Consider the following 18,455-nt stretch of genomic DNA (forward strand, 5'->3'; position numbering starts at 1 on the left):
GAACACCTGTTCAATTTCTCATTAATGCAATTATCTAATCAACCAATCAAATGGCAGTTGCTTCAATGCATTTAGGGGTGTGGTCCTGGTCAAGACAATCTCCTGAACTCCAAACTGAATGTCAGAATGGGAAAGAAAGGTGATTTAAGCAATTTTGAGCGTGGCATGGTTGTTGGTGCCAGACGGGCCGGTCTGAGTATTTCACAATCTGCTCAGTTACTGGGATTTTCACGCACAACCATTTCTAGGGTTTACAAAGAATGGTGTGAAAAGGGAAAAACATCCAGTATTCGGCAGTCCTACAACAGCAGAAGACCCCACCGGGTACCACTCATATCCACTACAAATAGGAAAAAGAGGCTACAATTTGCAAGAGCTCACCAAAATTGGACAGTTGAAGATTGGAAAAATGTTGCCTGGTCTGATGAGTCTCGATTTCTGTTGAGACATTCAGATGGTAGAGTCAGAATTTGGCGTAAACAGAATGAGAACATGGATCCATCATGCCTTGTTACCACTGTGCAGGCTGGTGGTGGTGGTGTAATGGTGTGGGGGATGTTTTCTTGGCACACTTTAGGCCCCTTAGTGCCAATTGGGCATTGTTTAAATGCCACAGCCCACGGCATTGTTTCTGACCATGTCCATCCCTTTATGGCCACCATGTACCCATCCTCTGATGGCTACTTCCAGCAGGATAATGCACCATGTCACAAAGCTTGAATCATTTCAAATTGGTTTCTTGAACATGACAACGAGTTCACTGTACTAAAATGGCCCCCACAGTCACCAGATCTCAACCCAATAGAGCATCTTTGGGATGTGGTGGAACGGGAGCTTCGTGCCCTGGATGTGCATCCCACAAATCTCCATCAACTGCAAGATGCTATCCTATCAATATGGGCCAACATTTCTAAAGAATGCTTTCAGCACCTTGTTGAATCAATGCCACGTAGAATTAAGGCAGTTCTGAGGCGAAAGGGGGTCAAACACAGTATTAGTATGGTGTTCCTAATAATCATTTAGGTGAGTGTATAAGATAATATACAGTTTTACAACAGGAATGCTGCTCAGATTGCATAGTCTGTTGAAGAACGACGATGAAGTGTAATTCTTCCAGGCAAGATCTCGTGTAAACATGGAGAACATATCAAGATCTATAATTACGTACAAAAGTGCTACTGGACGTTATAGAATGAACTCACGGACAATTGACCCAAGCAGGCTGAACTGGATTCATCTGGCGATCGCTATTTCACAATAAGGTATGAAGTTCCGCTTTTGATATTGCATGTTGTCATCCGCACTTCCAGCACAAATAAACAAATTGCTGTTTCTGGAGGACTGCTATCATGCAACAGAGATCGGATATCAACGTCGAACACTTAGACCTTCGAAAAGACGTATAATCTGTTAACATTAATCGCATATCCATGCATGCATATATTGGAATGCAAATGTATTAAACGCAAGCAGAGTGACGTCATTCCCGAGTGCAAACAAATATGTATCAATGGGTTAATACAGTCTTCACCAAGCCTTGTGAAAGAATTTACTTCGTTCGGTACAACATTCGATGAGGTTCCCAGAGCGCCTCCAAGGGCGCATTTACGCGATCCATAAAATGCAGCATTTTCTTTCTCCAGACGTACTTCCATGTTCTCATCGCTAGCACCACTGTTGCGGTGTGCCTCTGACACCTAGCGGTAGGCTTCACACCGCTTCCCCTATTCATCAGATTATCTACCACCAGCGTAAGACATTTCGCTATGATCAGGTCATACAGCGAGTAATTCCCGTCTCATGGCATACTTCCATTTTATTATCATTCAGGCATCATCAAAGAGCAGAAATTCGTTGGCATGTCTTCACAAATCTATTCCATCATCGTGGTCAGACCACTACAGCAACAACTAATCAGAACCAATATGATCGACAGTGTAAATGCCGCAATTCAGCCATACATGTTTAGGCGTGTGTGTATCTGGTCTCCGGAATATGTCAGAGACAATGGTAACTTGGCACATCAGCCATCGAATCAGCTATCAAGCACATTCGGAAGGAGATTTTCAAATATTCACAAAATATAAAGTGCGATACTGCATCTTCAGGTCGTAAAGGTGGGACATGAACAGCCGGAACTGATCCATGCTCGAGAATCACATTCTTGAAGATCCCGATTCATATCAACACACATTCACAAAGCAGTCTCGTGCAAGATGATTTGCACAAACATACAAAACATTTTTGTATGTTTTGGAGCACACCTCCTTCAAAAAACTAAATGGTCCACTGCATCTTCAGGGCTCTATGCCGGGAGTACATGAAGACTCTCATGTTCCTTTTACGTATTTTCTCCAGCTTAAGGAATAAGAGGGAGGAGAGAGAGAGAGAGAGCGAGCGAGCGAGCGAGAGAGAGAGAGAGAGAGAGAAAAAAGAAAACACAACCCACAACGAGCCACGTCTCTAGAATTCTAGACATCACACACATTCTCTAACCATGCAAGCTTCCTCCCTAAAGAAACATGACAGGATCAGGTCTATTTTCATGTCGTTCCCTGTTCAGTTTGGGTCTCCTAACGCAATCTCCAGCCCCATCAGGCCACCTCAATTTTGCCATGCTTATCATTCCTCAAGGCCACTCCATAGACAGCCTCTCCTACCCACCAATCGATGATGGCTGGCGAGAATCTCCGGATGACACGCCCCTATTTCTCGGACATGGCTCCCTCCATAGGATTCACTGGTTGCCGTCTAGGACCATGGTTCACAGGGAAATGGCCAGAATTATACTTTCTTCAATATAGCTTCCTACGCTCCAGATGCTCTCTTCGTAAGTAATCCCATTGCTAGATATTTCATAATTGAATGTATTTAATAAATGTTCTCGAACTACAATCCCCATCTCGATGCGGCTCAGCGGAGGGAAGAAAGAAATAACACCGAGACCAAAGCTTCAAATCCTTCCTCGCCATTCGTACAGCACTTCATCATATGGTCCAGCAAACAACCTTCCCCTCTACCCTCCAATGAAATGGTTCCTTACCCTATATGGGGTAAAATATATGTTTGAGTTCAGAAATAGGAAATACATTCCCAGAACCACTGCAGCCTCGTTCCGCGATGACACAACAAGCTTTAAAAATTTTTTTTTTAAAAATTTAAAAATGACACAACAAGCTACATCTACAAAAGAAGTTTAAAATAGGCCTTTCTTATTCCACACCCATCATCACGGCCAGCATCATATGGGTTCCCTCCAGAAACTCAAAGGCATCATAGTCATGCGACAATTCCGCAGTCGTTACTACAATCAATAAAGGGTTTATTGATGAGGTACCCCTGGCCAGTGCCCACGAGGACGCAACACTCCTTTTCGAGTGAGCTCGGACCCGCAGGGGGGGGGCACGGCCTGAGTATGATAAGCCAATGAAATGGCATCTACTACCCAGTGGGAAAGCCTCTGTTTGGAGACAGGGTTTTCCTTTCCGCTGTCCCCCAAAGCATACAAAGAGCTGCTCTCAGAGCTTGCAGGTTCACTACCTGGTCTCTAAAGGGAGTGGTAGGAACCTTGGGCACGTAGCCCGGTCGCGGTCTTAGGATCACATGAGTGTCTGCCGGACCAAACTCCAGGCAAGTGTCGCTGACAGAGAACGCTTGCAGGTCCCCGACCCTCTTGATGGAGGCGAGCGCGATCAGCAGGGCAGTCTTAAGAGAGAGGGCCCTGAGTCCAACTGATTCTAGCGGCTCGAAGGGAGGTCTCTGGAGGCCCGTGAGGACTACCGAGAGGTCCCAGGAGGGGAACAGGCTTGGCCTGGAGGGATTTAACCTCCAGGCACCTCTTAGGAACCTGATGATTAAGTTGTGCTTACCAAGGGACTTGCCGTCTACTGCGTCGTGGTGGGCAGCGATAGCAGCAACATACACCTTCAAGGTGGACGGGGACAGCCTCCCCTCCAACCTCTCCTGCAGGAATAGGAGTACTGACCTAACTGCGCACCTCTGTGGGTCTTCAGCACGGGAAGAACACCAATTTGCGAACAAGCGCCACTTCAGGGCGTAGAGCTGCCTGGTGGAAGGGGCTCTGGCTTGGTTGATCGTGTCTACGACAGTAGGTGGTAGGCCAGCTAGATCTTCTGCGTCCCGTCCAAGGACCAGACATGGAGTTTCCAGAGGTCTGGATGCGGATGCCAGAGCGTGCCCTGCCCCTGACAAAGAAGGTCCTTCCTCAGGGAAATTCGCCAGGGAGGGGCTGTCGCGAGGAGCGCGTCTGCCCCGAGGGAAGCCTCTGTCCGGCCATACCAGAGCGGGCAGTGGGAGGTCTCTCGGGAGGCAAGCAGGTCTACCTGGGCCTTGCCGAATCGTTCCCAGATCAGCTGGACGGACTGGGGGTGAAGCCACCACTCTCCACTGGGCAAGCGTTGTCGTGACAGCGCGTCCGCTACCACATTGAGTTTGCCGGGGATGTAAGTGGCACGCAGTGACCTGAGTCAACAACTCAGCAATTGATATGCCAGCGCAGCGGGTCCCTCTCCAAAGGCCCGCAGCTGCGTGCCCATTGCAAACGGCGCCCCAACCCGATTTGGAGCCGTCGGTAGTGACCAGGATGCGTCGGGACACCTGCTGCAGGGGCACTCCTGCCTGTAGAAAGCAGAGGTCTTTCCAGGGTTTCAGTGTTTGGCGGCATGCAGGGGTGATTATCACACGGTGCGTGCCGTGGTGCCATGCTCGTCTCGGGACTCGAGTCTGAAGCCAGTGCTGAAGCGGTCTCATATGCATCAACCCCAGCAGCGTGACTGCGGCGGAGGATGCTATATGCCCCAGGAGCCTCTGGAAGAGTTTTAGTGGGACCGTTGTGCCTGGCTTGAACTTTGCGAGGCATTTCAGCACTGACTGTGCATGCTCGTTGGTGAGACGTGCGGATATTGAGTCTAACTCCATGCCGAGAAAGGAGATGCTCTGAACCGGAGTGAGCTTGCTCTTTTCTCGGATGACCTGAAGCCCCAAGCAGCTGAGGTGTTTGAGCACCTGGTCTCTGTGAGTGCATAGTAACTCTCGGGAATGGGCCAGTATGAGCCAGTAGTCGAGGTAGTTGAGTATGCAGATGCCGGTTTTTCTGAGCGGGGCAAGAGCTGCCTCTACGACTTTCGTGAAGATGCGAGGGGACAGAGACATGCTGAAGGGGAGGACTTTGTACTGAAACGCCTGGCCGTTGAACGCGAACCATAAGAAGGGTCGGTGTCGCAGCAGAATTGAGACGTGGAAGTACACATCCTTCAGGTCTACCGCTGCAAACCAATCTAGGTGCCGGATGCATGTTAAGATACACTTTTGCGTGAGCATTTTGAACGGGAGTTTGAGCAGTGCTCGGTTGAAAACTCGCAGGTCCAAGATTGGTCGTAAGCCGCCGCCTTTCTTGGGTACAACGAAGTAAGGGCTGTTGAAACCCTTCTTCATTTCGGTTGGAGGAACGGGCTCTATCACGTCTTTGAGTAGAAGAGTAGCGATCTCCGTGTGCAGGGATTGGGCATGTTCGCCGTGCACTGCTGTAAAGTGGACGCCCGCGAAGGGGGGCGGGGGCCTGGCAAACTGAATTGCGTAACCGATTTGGATGGTCCGGGCCAGCTAGCTTGACGGGTTGGGAAGTGAAAGCCGGCGGGGCTTCGCAGCGGGGCGGAGCAGGTAATGTGCCGTCGGGAGGCGAGCATGCGTCCTGAGGCTTTGGTGCTGAGAAAAGACTCGAAGTACTTACCTTGCTCCGCGCACCCGGTAGGGGGCGGGTTAGTGACTGAGGAGGAGGTCCTATGGTGGCATCCTCTGGGGGCTGAAGGCGGGCTGAAGGCGGACCTGTGGCCACGTCCAGCATGCCGGGACTGTTGAGATCTGGGGCAGAGTGCCGTGAGAACGGGATTTGCAGGCCAGATGACCCAGAGGCAAAGGAAATAGCTCTTTTATTGAGAATTTGGGTACCACTGCCCCTCCACCGGGGGATGGAGCGGTCTTACCATCTCCGGAGCTAACGTCTTGGGCTCTGGGTCATCCGTCTCAGGAGAAACTGGGAGCCTTTCAGGTCCTCGAGGGGGTCCGTGAGACAGGGGGCGTCTGCTTCCTGCGTGGCACTCGACGCATGGGCTGAGAGCTGTGCCCAGGTTGAGGCAGAGCAGCCTGTTGTTTCTTTGCAGGGGGATGCCCTCAGCGAGCAGACGGGGCATGGCCCAAGGCGGCAGGTTTGTGGCGGGGCAGGATCTGAGAGATCGCCTCCATCTGTTTCTTCACCGCGGAGAACTGCTGGGTAATGTCCTCGATGGTATCACCGAAGAGGCCGAACTGGAAGACCGGGGCGTCGAGAAATCGAGTCTTGTCGGTCTCACGCATCTTGACCAAGTTCAGCCACAGGTGTCATTCCTGGACCACGAGGGTGGCCATTGCCTGCCCGAGTGACTGCGCTGTGACCTTCGTGGCTCTGAGGGCGAGGTCGGTCGCTGAGCGCAGTTCCTGCAGCATGTTGGGATCAGGGCTACCCACGTGCAATTCTTTGAGTTCCTTGGCCTGGTGGACTTGCAGGAGGGCCATGGCGTGCAGGGCGGAAGTGGCCTGTCCGGCAGCACTGTAGGCCTTCACTGTTAGCGAGGATGTTGTCCTACAGGCCTTGGAGGGGAGTACAGGGCGACCCCGCCAGGTGGTAGGGTTTCCGGGGCATAGGTGAAGCGCAACAGCCCTATCCACTGGGGGAATCGCCGTGTATCCGTGGACCTCTCCACCGTCGAGGGTAGTGAGAGCGGATGAGCGAGTGGCTTTGTGACAAGAGGTGAAAGGCGCTCTCCACAGCGACGTCAGCTCATCATGCACCTCCGGGAAAAACGGGACTGGGGGGGCGTGGCCGTGAGTGGCGCCCAGACCTCAGGAACCAGTCATCCAACCACGATGGCTGTGGGGAGGACAGAGGGTTCCAGTCCACGCAGCCCGGGAAAGCATGTCGGACATCTGAGCGTCAGCCTCAGCCTGGGGGTGCTGGCCTGAAGGCGGCAGCCCAGGGGAGTCATCCGCGTCAGACGCCGCGCTCTCCAATGCAGCGGCGAGCTCATCAGCTTCGAGCTCTAGAGGATAGGCAGACTGGCTGTGAGGCGAGCCGCTGTTGCCTCGAGCACGGACGGGAGTCAACGAGCGTGCCGGGGAACGGATGGTCCGCGGGTCTCTGGTACCCGATGGAGCCGCACCCGCTGCCATCCCCAGATTGCTTCCAGCGCCACTCGCACCGTCCTCAATCCCGTGGGAAAAAGGAGCAATGCGAGGGGCAGCTGGAGTGGCTCGTTCTCGGTTGAAAATGAGCCGCGACCGCAACGTTGTCATGGTCATGTTCTCGCGGTGAGAACATGAGCCATCCACAAACGCAGCCTCGGTGTGATCGCTACCTAGACACACGAGACAACACCTGTGGCCATCTGAAGCGGAGAGCACTCTACCGCATCCAGGAACTACACAGCGGCAGAACGGCATCTTTATAAAGACGCGTCCTGAAAGGACGTTCAACGCTCGCTGTGTTTGCTCTTTTAGAGGAAATTACTCTTAAATAAAATCACTCTTTTAAGAAAACTCTTTCGAGTTTTATCTGCGCTGTCGAAGCGCCCAGGGGCAACAATGCACAGCCATGCACAGGAAAGGAGAAAGCCGCTGTTATGCGCCGTCAAATCCAACAGCATGCATATCGTCAGAGGAATACACGGGAACTTGGTGTGTGTGTGTAACTCGCAGCAGACTGCATACACGACCATCGGCTCCAAATAAATTTTCTGAATGAACTCTAGTATTTGCCTCACCTTTGTACCCGGGGTGAATGTCCGGGGGCGGGGTATGCAAATACTAGCTGCCAACTTCTCATTGGCTTTTTTTCATAGATCAGAGGTATATTCGGTGCTCAAGAGAGACCCCTAGTGTCGCTTCTCCGACACAACGTGGAGAGAGCGACAGAAGGGGAACAAAAAAGTTTTTAAACGCGATTTAGAGAGGCTAAAAAAGCATATGTAAAAGCCATAGAGATGAAGTGATCAGTCTAGACCAGGGGTTGGCAACCTTTTTGACATGGCACCATTTTATTTTTTCCTGGCCAATGGCTGTGCTGATAACACTCCCAATACATGCAAATGTACACGATTTTCCCCTTGTGAAAATGTTTCTATTTTGCATTTTTTGAATTTAATAAAGATGATTATGAGTTATGAGTTAAAGTAAATGCCACAAATTGTGTGGAATCTTAAATATTTCTTATATTATGTCACTGTAATAATTTAATCACAAGCATGCAAGCAACATCGAGAGAGGAGCAGGCTACTTTTTTTTTATATGACGTTTTTCACACCTGCATTCCAATCTACATCTTGATGTAGCCTAATCCTTCCTCGTGATCGTTTAATGTTTATGTCAAACACAGACTCCCAAATGCTGTTCAAAGAGGTGTATTGTCTTCCCTCACTGTAAATCTCATGTTTGAGCACATGTTCTCAGTAGGATATAAGTCAGGTGAGGAAGGGGCCAAGACATTATTTGGGTATCTTTGAGGCCCTTGCTGGCTAGCCAAGCAGTGGAGTACTTGGATGCATGTGATGGAGCATTGTCCTGCATAAAGATCATGGCCTTCTTGAATGCTGAGGACTTCTTCCTGTACCACTGCTTGAAGAAAGTACACACCTGACTCGAAGTGGTGCCCTGTGTCCATTAGTGATCCAGCCACGGGCCCATCCATCTGGTCCATCAAGAATCCATCTCATTTCATCTGTCCACAAAAACTTTGAAAAATCTGTCTTCATGTAATGCTTTGCCCAATCTTGATGCTTCAACTTGTGAATATATTCAGTGTTGGTCGTGTTTCAGCCTTCTTGACCTTGGCCATGTCTCTGAGCACTTGACACCTTGTACATCTGGACACTGAAAGTTGCAGTTCTGGAATATGGTAGCATTGGAGGATAATGGGTTCCAACAATCAAACGTTTTGTTGTGAATAGTCAACTGGGGCGCAAAAAATGCATGGAGAAGAAAAGGCACAAATTAACTGCAAAAGACTTGAGAAGAATTAAACTTGAAGCTACCAGCTACCGCCTCAATAGTTTAGCTATTTCAAGAGTGTTGCATCTGTCTGAAAGGCATTTTACAATATTTGATTTTTCAGTGTCAGTTAAATCTCTTTTTTTGGCCCATTTTACCTGAGCTGCCGAATAATTATGCACACCTTGATATAAGATATAATATGACACTTTCGCCAAACCCTCCCTCATTACACAAATACATACCACCTGAAAATGATTGTATCCAATAAGCATTCAAGTTTATATGGTTTGGAGTTGGAAAATGTGCATGGAAATAATGATAAGATCAGAATACTCACTTGCCTAAAAATTGGGCATGCAGTGTATTTACAGAGGCAGAGACAAATATTAAAAGTATTCTATGCCTATGGTGGAAGCTGAGTTTCCTAAGCAAGGGGATCAAACTGGAAAACATCCCCTGTCGCTGCAAAATGGTAATGACAGATGCCTCGACTTTAGGCTGGGGAGCTGTTTGTTACCGCCAACGAATCCAGTGGGTGTGGTCAGACAAATATGAGAAGGAACATATCAATGTTCCTGAATTCAAGAGCCATTTTTCTTGCTCTAAGACACTGTCTACCATTACTGCCATTTCTATCATACTGAAAGAAGTTTTGGTCAATACATTTTCAGAAGGTACAGTAGGATAACTCTAAATCTAAACAAAGATCTTATAACACAAATCTCTAAGTATGAGGCTGTCCCAATCTCGTGTGTGTGTGTGTGTGTGTGTTTGAATAGCAGAATTTTCAGAGCTACTCAGAGATTATGTGTTTCTAACCTTGGTTCTCTTGACGTGCCCAAAACTCTTTCACTGTTTTGTTGATGTCGCCATTCTCCTCTCTTAGTTCTCTCTGCCACTGTCTCAACTCCTGCACATCTGGACGCACACGCACCTGAACACACACATGCTGACAAGTTAATGCTCGCTGTGACACCTGTTCACCAGCTACTGTGTATATCACTGCACAACACCCATAGAGACTAACTATTAACCTTAGTTTACATGTCAGTGACTACAGTATACCTTCTGCATTCCATGAATGTACTTTAAAAATTATGTTTTCATGAAAAATGTTGTTCTTAATATTTTGTAAGCATTTCATAAAAGCAATAAGGTACAAGAGGTTGAAGACTGTTTTTTATTTCAATGTAAGTTGCTAGGAAGATGTTACATAAGCACAAACACGGTTGTCTGTTTTGTCAAACATGTAAACTCATCCTTGTGGTAGCTGTAGTCCTTATTTAGCTAGTTAACTTGTTAGCAACGTATACTTATTTGAAGTATCATTTCTGTTGCAGAACAAAATGACAGTCTCTACTAGTAATGCAAACTACAAACCTTATTTTACTAACTAATTAAAAAACCGCTGTTCTAAAATCCCATAGGACATTCCAGAGGGAACCCATGTTGTGAAAATGCTAATTCTCCATTTGGGTTTTAGGATTACAGAGCGAACAAATCTTTAAGGTATGAAAGGCTATGCTTGTATTGTGAATATAGTCCCAGCTGAGTGGTGTGCAGGCACTCATGTCAAACAATGTCCATTAATGTTGGAATGATCTGAGATGGAAGAATTGCTATATTATCAACATTAACTCCATTAGATATAATTAAATCTAGCATATGATTATAGCAATGAGTTTGTCCTGTCACATTTTGTCTGACCCAAACAGAGTTCAGAATATTGATAAATGTTAGTCCCGATGTATAATTTTCATTAGCTATGTGAATGTTGGTGACTAACACTTAAATAACACTATATCTGACAGAAAATCTGCAGATTCTCTAAGGTCTCTAAGTCTGTATAGGGCCATGGTCTCTGTAAACCATAGCAAGAGCAAAAGACGACAAAGATTTTTCCTATATCAGACAATGTCACATTAACACTATCACTTCAGAAGAATTTAACTTTTACCCAGACCTCTGAGTAACGCCAAGAAAATCACTGTAAGTTGTAGCAACACCTCCTCCACAACCTTTCAGGTGAGGCTCATTTTATAACAATAACCTGGTGGAGTAGACTCATTTAAACTAATATTTTCATCTGATTTAACCCCTCCTATGGTATTCAGTCAGTTTTAAAGGACCAAAAAACAGCAATTTTCTTTGATCGATCAAATACAATCTATAAATCAACCGCAATGCAGAAAAAAACCAGACAGAAATTACAGAGTGAGACTCTAAAACATCCTTAATGCACAACATACACACCCACTCACACACAAACACACTCACACACACACACACACAAAAATAAACTGGGAGAGCATTTTTTTACAATGGTCAAAAAACAAAACAATATATCAGTCACAATGCTAATCACACAAACTCAGAAATTATGGGGTGACAATTATACACTCACAATGCAGAACACACACACACAGAGAGAGAGAGAACGTCTTATATTTATTTTTAGAGACTCAAAATAGTATTAAAACCATCTTTGAAACAACCATAGCAAATTTGTAGATTTAAGTTACTTTTAAACATGTAAAACTTCCTCAAAAAAACTATTCAATAAAAACTGAAAAGGAGTAATTCCATATCTCTAGAAAACTGAATAAAACTAAGTTGTTTTTTTTACGCATCAGACTAAAGAGTGATACTTTTTACAGAAGCAAGTGCATAAAGAAAGTGATCCGTCATTGACAATCAGGAAAAATGATGATTAAAATCAATATGTAATCTGCGATTGTCATTGCCTATGCCGCAATGATTTTTCCTCTGGCACGGAAACGTCTCGGTTACTGACGTAACCTCCGTTCCCTGATGGAGCACGTGCAGAGCATGGCCATCTCTGATTTTGAGAAAAGGCCAATGAGAATTGGCGTGTGGAATTTGCATGCCACTCCCCCGGACATACGGGTATAAAAGGAGTGATGCTGCAAATAGACATCAGGTATCGCACTGAGGAGCCGAGCCAAAGACCCGGCGCTTTCAGCGGATGGTTCAGTATTGTGGCTAGCGGGAACACAACGTCTCGTTCCCTCCATCAGGGAACGGAGGTTACGTCAGTAACCGAGACGTTCCCCGTCTGTCACTCAGTCGACGTTGTGTCGCTGAGTTGACACTAGGGGTCCCATGGAAAATGCCACAGAGCTGAACTGAGTTACGCAGACAAGCGGTGCAGACGGGCAAACCTCTGTGTGCCTCGTAGCCAGCGCAGCAAGCCGTCGCATAACTACCCCCAACACACTGGCAGGCATGAAGCGGTCCCCTGCATCTAGGGGGAACAGCTAACTGCTCAGAAGTATAAGGACTGGCTGGCCCAGCCGGGGCCTTCTCTCTATTTTTTGTAAAAGGAACGCAATCGTTCGGCTGGGGGCCAAATATAAATGGTCCAAGGTGGGGAGGGGTTACTACAAACACGCCGACCCAGGGCAGAGGACCCTCTGTTCACGGAAGACGCGGTTTGCCGGTAGGGAAACCATTTTGCGGGATATACATCACACGGGGTTGCCGAAGGGGGCAACCAGCACATGTGGAGCACTTACCTCAGTACGGGGGCCTAGTGACGTCCGTACCTGGGCAGCAGTGAGCCTCTCTGAAGACTCAACGGCCGCTAGGCTAGGGAGGAAGAACATCCAGGGTTCACACTTCCTGCGAACGCAACTGGGGAAAAGCGTGCACGTCTTCACCTCAAGGGAGGGGAAAGGCGCTATGCACAAGCGATACACCCAGCCAGCTGACCCGAACTTACCTGTTTGTGACACCTGATAACACACGGGACGAAACTGGCTCAACCCTGAGGTTATAGAACCTAGCAAAGGTGTTAGCAACCTGCGGCTCTACATATGTCTGCTAGAGAGGCGCCATGGGACAACGCCCATGAAGCCGCAATGCCCCTGGTAGAATGGGCTCGTAGGCCAGCAGGGGGCGGCACGTGCTGGCCGTGGTATGCCATCGTGATGGCATCGACGACCCAGTGGGCGATCCTCTGTTTGGAGACAGCACTTCCCTTCCGCTGTCCGCCAAAGCAAACAAACAGCTGCTCGGAGCATCTAAAGCTCTGCGTGCGGTCCAAGTAGATGCGAAGAGCACGCACCGGACACAGCAATGTAAAGGTTGGGTCTGCCTCCTCCAGGGGCAGCGCTTGCAGGTTCACCACTTGATCCCTAAAGGGGGTTGTGGTAACCTTGGGCACATAGCCCGGTCGGGGTCTCAGGATGACGTGAGAGTAAGCCGGACCGAACTCTAGGCACAGATCGCTAACAGAGAATGCCTGCAGGTCCCCTACCCTCTTGATGGAGGTGAGCGCCGTCAGGAGGGCGGTCTTCAGAGAGAGCGCCTTTAGCTCTGCTGACTCAAGGGGCTCAAAGGGAGCTCTCCGAATGCCCCGAAGGACCACGGAGAGGTCCCACGAGGGAACAAGGCGCGGCCTGGGGGGGTTTAACCTCCTCGCGCCCCTCAGGAACCTGATGATCAAATCGTGCTTCCCTCGTTGAGGGGGCTCTCGCCTGAGTGATCGTGTCTACCACCGCGGGTGGTAGGCCACCTAAGTCTACCGCGTCCCGTCCAAGGGCCAGACATGGAGATTCCAGAGGTCTGGTCGCGGGTGCCAGATGGTGCCCTGACCCTGAGAAAGAAGGTCCTTCCTCAGGGGAATTCGCCAGGGGGGGTGCTGTCGCGAGGAGCGTGAGGTCCGAGAACCAGATCCGGGAGGGCCAATAAGGGGCCACTAAGAGGACCTGCTCCCTGTCCTCCCTGACTTTGCACAACGTCTGTGCAAGTAGGCTCACTGGGGGAAACGCATACTTGCAAAGCCCCGGGGCCAGCTATGTGCCAAGGCATCTGTGCCGAGGGGGGCCTCGGCCAGAGAGTACCAGAGTGGGCAATGGGAGGATTCCGTGGGAAGCGAACAGGTCTACCTGCGCTTGGCCGAATCGACTCCAGATCAGCTGAACCACCTGGGGGTGGAGCCTCCACTCTCCCCTGGATGTAACCTGCCGCGACAGCGCGTCCGCTGTGCTGTTGAGGTAACCTGGGATGTGAGTAGACCGCAGCGACTTGAGTCAGTGCTGACTTCAAAGGAGGAGACGGCGGGCAAGTTGTGACAAGCGGCGAGAGCGTAGACCACCTTGGCGGTTGATATACGCCGGAGCGTTGTCCACCCGGAGCAACACGTGCTTGCCCCGGATCAACGGCAAAAGCCTCCTCAGGGCAAGTAGTACTGCCAGCAACTCGAGGCAGTTGATGTGCCAATACAGTCGCGGGCCCGTCCAAGGGCCGGCGACTGAGTGCCCACTGCACACGGCACCCCAGCCCCGTTGGGAGGCATCTGTCGTAACCACGACATGCCTGGAGACCTGGCCTTGGGGAACTCCTGCCCGTAAGAACGCTAGGTCTGACCAGGGGCTGAGAGAGCGGCAACACGTCTGCGTGACAAGGACACCATGCTCGTCTCTCGAATCGGGTCTGCAGCCAGTGCTGGAGTGGTCTCATATGCATCAAATCAAGTGGTGTAACCGTGGCTGATGATGCCATATGCCCCAGGAGCCTCTGAAAGGATTTCAGTGGGACCAACGTGTTCTGTCTGAACGTACGCAGACAGCTCAGCACTGACTGTGCGAGCTCGCTGGTGAGACGCGCCAACATTGAGACCAAGTCCAACTCCATACCGAGAAAAGAGATGCTCTGAACCGGGACGAGCTTGCTCTTTTCCCAGTTGACCCGAAGCCCCAAGTGGCTGAGGTGCCTGAGCACCAAGTCCCTGTGAGCACACAACATGTCTCGCGAGTGAGCTAAGATTAGCCAGTCGTCGAGATAGTTGAGGATGCGGACACCTGCTTCCCTCAATGGGGCAAGGGCTGCCTCTGCGACCTTCGTGAAGGCGCGAGGGGACAGGGACAGGCCGAAGGGGAGGACTTTGTACTGATATGCCTGACCCTCGAAGGCAAACCGGAGAAAGGGTCTGTGCCGAGGAAGGATCGAGACATGAAAGTACGCGTCCTTCAGGTCTACCGCCGCGAACCAATCCAGATGCCGGACACTCGCTAGAATGTGTCTCTGCTTGAGCATCTTGAACGGGAGTCTGTGCAGAGCCCGGTTCAGAACTTGCAGGTCGAGGATAGGCCACAATCCGCCGCCTTTTTTTGGGTACGATGAAGTAGGGGCTGTAAAACCCCTTCTTCATCTCAGCTGGAGGGACAGGCTCTATCGCGCCCTTCTGTAGGAGGGAGGCGATTTCCGCACGCAAGGCAGCGGCGTTCTCGCCTCTCACCGTGGTGGGGCGGACGCGTTGAACCTGGGCGGGCGCCTGGGAACTGAATCGCATAGCCGAGTCGGACGGTCCTGATCAACCAACGCGACGGGTTGGGGAGCACGAGCCACGCCCCCAAACTCCGAGCGAGAGGGACCAAGGGGACTATAGCATCGGACATACCGGCAGGCGGGGCCTCGCGACGGGGCGGAGCCCGGGGTGCTGAGTCTAGGGACATCGAAGCACTTACCTGGCTCCTCGTGGCCCGCGGAGACCGTCGGCTCGGGGGCGGGGTTGTGCCACGGCTGGGCGCGTGGAAGCGGAAGACCCAGTTCTAGGGCGCTGTACCTGCCAAAGAGAGCTGGTGGCCGGCAGTCGTGATAACGACGGCCGGAGAGACCGGAAGTGGAGCCCGGGGCTGTGGAAATTGCTCTTTTTTTGAAAATGTGGGTACCGCAGCCCGTTGGGCGTGCGGCAAAATAAATTTCAAAAGGAAATAAGGATTCTCCACCCGCCCCTCCGGCGGGGGAGGGAGTGGTCTGCTTACCAGCTCCCGAAGTGCAGTTTCCTGAGTCCCAGGGCTGCCCATCTCAGGGGTGCTTTGAAGCCTTCCTAGGGTTCTTGGCGGCCGGCCGTGAGGCGGGGGTTGTCACCGTTCTGCGGGTAGCTCCGCGCCGGGTCCGGCCCCAGGAACCAATCATCGAGCCGCGAGGGTTCGGGGGGGGGAGGGTTCAACTCCAGCCCGACACTCGCGGCTGCCCGGGCAAGCATGGCTGTCAGCTCCGTGTCAGCCTGCGACTGAGCCGCCGCACCCGAGGGTGGGAGCTCAGCCGAGTCTTCATTGTCAGACATGACAAACCCGCTCTCCGATGCCGCGATCGAAATCTCATCGTCGTCAGGCGCTCCGAACGTGATTGCGGGTCCGCTATGAAGCTGTTGTTCTTCTAAGGATTATTATTATTATTAGTTGTTCTGTTGTTCTTCTAAGGATTATTATTATTATTATTAGGGCCCATGCCCTGAAAGCACGGAGGCCCTATTGTTCTTCTAAGGATTATTCGGGCCTATTAGTCTCTATTGTTTATTTAGGATTATTTTTATTATTATTAGGGCCCAAGCACTGAAAGTGCGAGGGCCTATTGTTCTTCTAAGGATTATTCTTATTTTGTTTCTTCTTCTTTTGAAGGTTTTCGACACTTTTGGGGTACATAAGTAAAGTCAAGTCAAGTCAATTTTATTTGTATAGCGCCTTTCCCAACACACATCATTTCAAAGCAGCTTTACAGAAGATCAGCATTAACAGACAATAAAACTGTAATGTCTATTATGTCTATGATTCATCATTGTGTTATTAGATAAAATACAATTGTTAATCATGTTTAAAAATAAGTAATTAAATAATAATTGTATTAATAACCCTAGTGAGCAAGCTGAAGGTGGCTGTGGCAAGGAACACAAAACTCCATAAGATGTTGATTAATGGAGAAAAATAACCTTGGGAGAAACCAGACTCATTGTGGGGGGCCAGTTCCCCTCTGACTAACATCATGAATATAATGTAAATATTACTTATGTATAGTTCAAGTCATGGTTTAAAATGATTAAACTAAGTAAGTGTTAAGAGTCAGTGTTTAAACATAGATTTTGTATGAACTGTAAGATAAATGACTAATGTCTTTGAAGTCCATCCTGGATTAACTGCAGAAGTTCACATAGATGCAATTGTCCTTGTTATTTGGCTGATGAAGGCTTTTGTTGGCAATTGATAGTCTATGCATTCCATTATAAGAGTGTAGTCCATCAATAGACGGATGCTGGCAGAGATCAGTGAGGTGCATCGCAGTTCAAACTGGCCGGTAATTTCGGTGAGGTTCGTGAGGTCCATCCTAAATCCAAGGTTCAGACAATGGCATATGAAATATCCCATGTCTTATGGTTGGAGTTGGCATCAGTTCATCCTCTGTATTCCATCATAATAGACTGAAGTGATGTTTGGCTGGTACCGGCTGCATTTAGTCATCATCACACAGTGACACGTAGCAGTGGAGTCCGACACCAAGCAGGAATGGAGCTGGATCCAGCCGGTTCTGGTGACCTCAGGATAGGAGTCCCGAGGTTGAGACAGGGAAACAAATAAAATAATATGAAAATATGAATAATATAATATAAAAGCATAGATGCCATTCAATTTATTGCAGAGTTATAGATCAAGATCAAGTTTCTGGTTCCGGCAGACTAAACTAAAGCAGCCTAATTGTGGGTTGGAGGATAAATTAGGTGTATGCCTGGCTATATAGATGAGTATTTAGTCTTAAACTGACGGAGTGTGTCTGCATCTCGAACAGAGTTAGGGAGACTATTCCATAGTTTAGGAGCCCAATATGAAAAGGATCTACCTCCTTTTGTGAATTTTGATATTCTAGGAACTATTAACAGGCCACAATTTTGCGATCGTAATGACCGTGATGGAATATAGCGTGGTAGAAGGTCACTTAAGTACTGCGGAGCTAGAATTTTAAAATTAATACGATATTTAACAGTTAGCCAATGTAACGATGATAAAATGGGGCTAATATGATATTATTTCTTGGTTCTTGTTAGCACTCTGGCTGCTGCATTTTGAACCAATTGAACTTTATTCATTGATCTTGCAAGACATCCTCCCATTCCCCATCTGTCCCTCTCTCGACGTTGTGTCGGAGAAGCGACACTAGGGGTCTCTCTTGAGTGCCGAATATGCCTCTGATCTATGAGAAAAGGCCAATGAGAAGTTGGCAGATAGTATTTGCATACCCCGCCCCCGGACATACGGGTATAAAGGAAATTTTCAGAAATTTTCTTCGGAGGCGATGGTTATGCATGCTGTTTGCTACGAGTCACACCTGTTCCTGTATTCCTCTGACGCTCTGCACGCTGTTGGATTGACGGCACATTACAGCGGCTATTTCTCCTTTGCACGGCAGTGCAATTTGCCCCTGGGCGCTTCGGTAGCGCAGAAAACAAACTCTAAAGAGTTATTTAAAAGAGTGATTTCTCTAAAAGAGTACATTTTCACTAAAAGAGCAATACACAGCGGCGTTGAATGTCCTTTTCAGGACGCATCTTTTTAAAGATGCCTTTCCGCACCTGTGTAGTTCCTGGATGCGGTAGAGTGCTCTCCGCTTCAGAGAGCAAC

The 18,455-nt window shown here is 49.1% G+C and overlaps 2 protein-coding genes across 2 annotated transcripts in view; one reads left to right on the forward strand and one right to left on the reverse strand.

Moving 5' to 3' along the window:
• The window catches only part of LOC127653362 (G-protein coupled receptor family C group 5 member B-like), a 108,034-nt gene that overhangs the window by 81,800 nt on the left and 7,779 nt on the right, over positions 1–18,455 (forward strand). The window lies entirely within an intron of this gene.
• The window catches only part of iqck (IQ motif containing K), a 68,394-nt gene that overhangs the window by 4,380 nt on the left and 45,559 nt on the right, over positions 1–18,455 (reverse strand). The window contains exon 8 of the mRNA XM_052140039.1: positions 9,859–9,973. Within this exon, the coding sequence (XP_051995999.1) occupies positions 9,859–9,973 (115 nt within the window). The remainder of the gene's footprint in view (positions 1–9,858; positions 9,974–18,455) is intronic.

The sequence above is a fragment of the Xyrauchen texanus genome, chromosome 12 (genome assembly GCF_025860055.1).
Source record: "Xyrauchen texanus isolate HMW12.3.18 chromosome 12, RBS_HiC_50CHRs, whole genome shotgun sequence".
NCBI lineage: Eukaryota > Metazoa > Chordata > Actinopteri > Cypriniformes > Catostomidae > Xyrauchen > Xyrauchen texanus.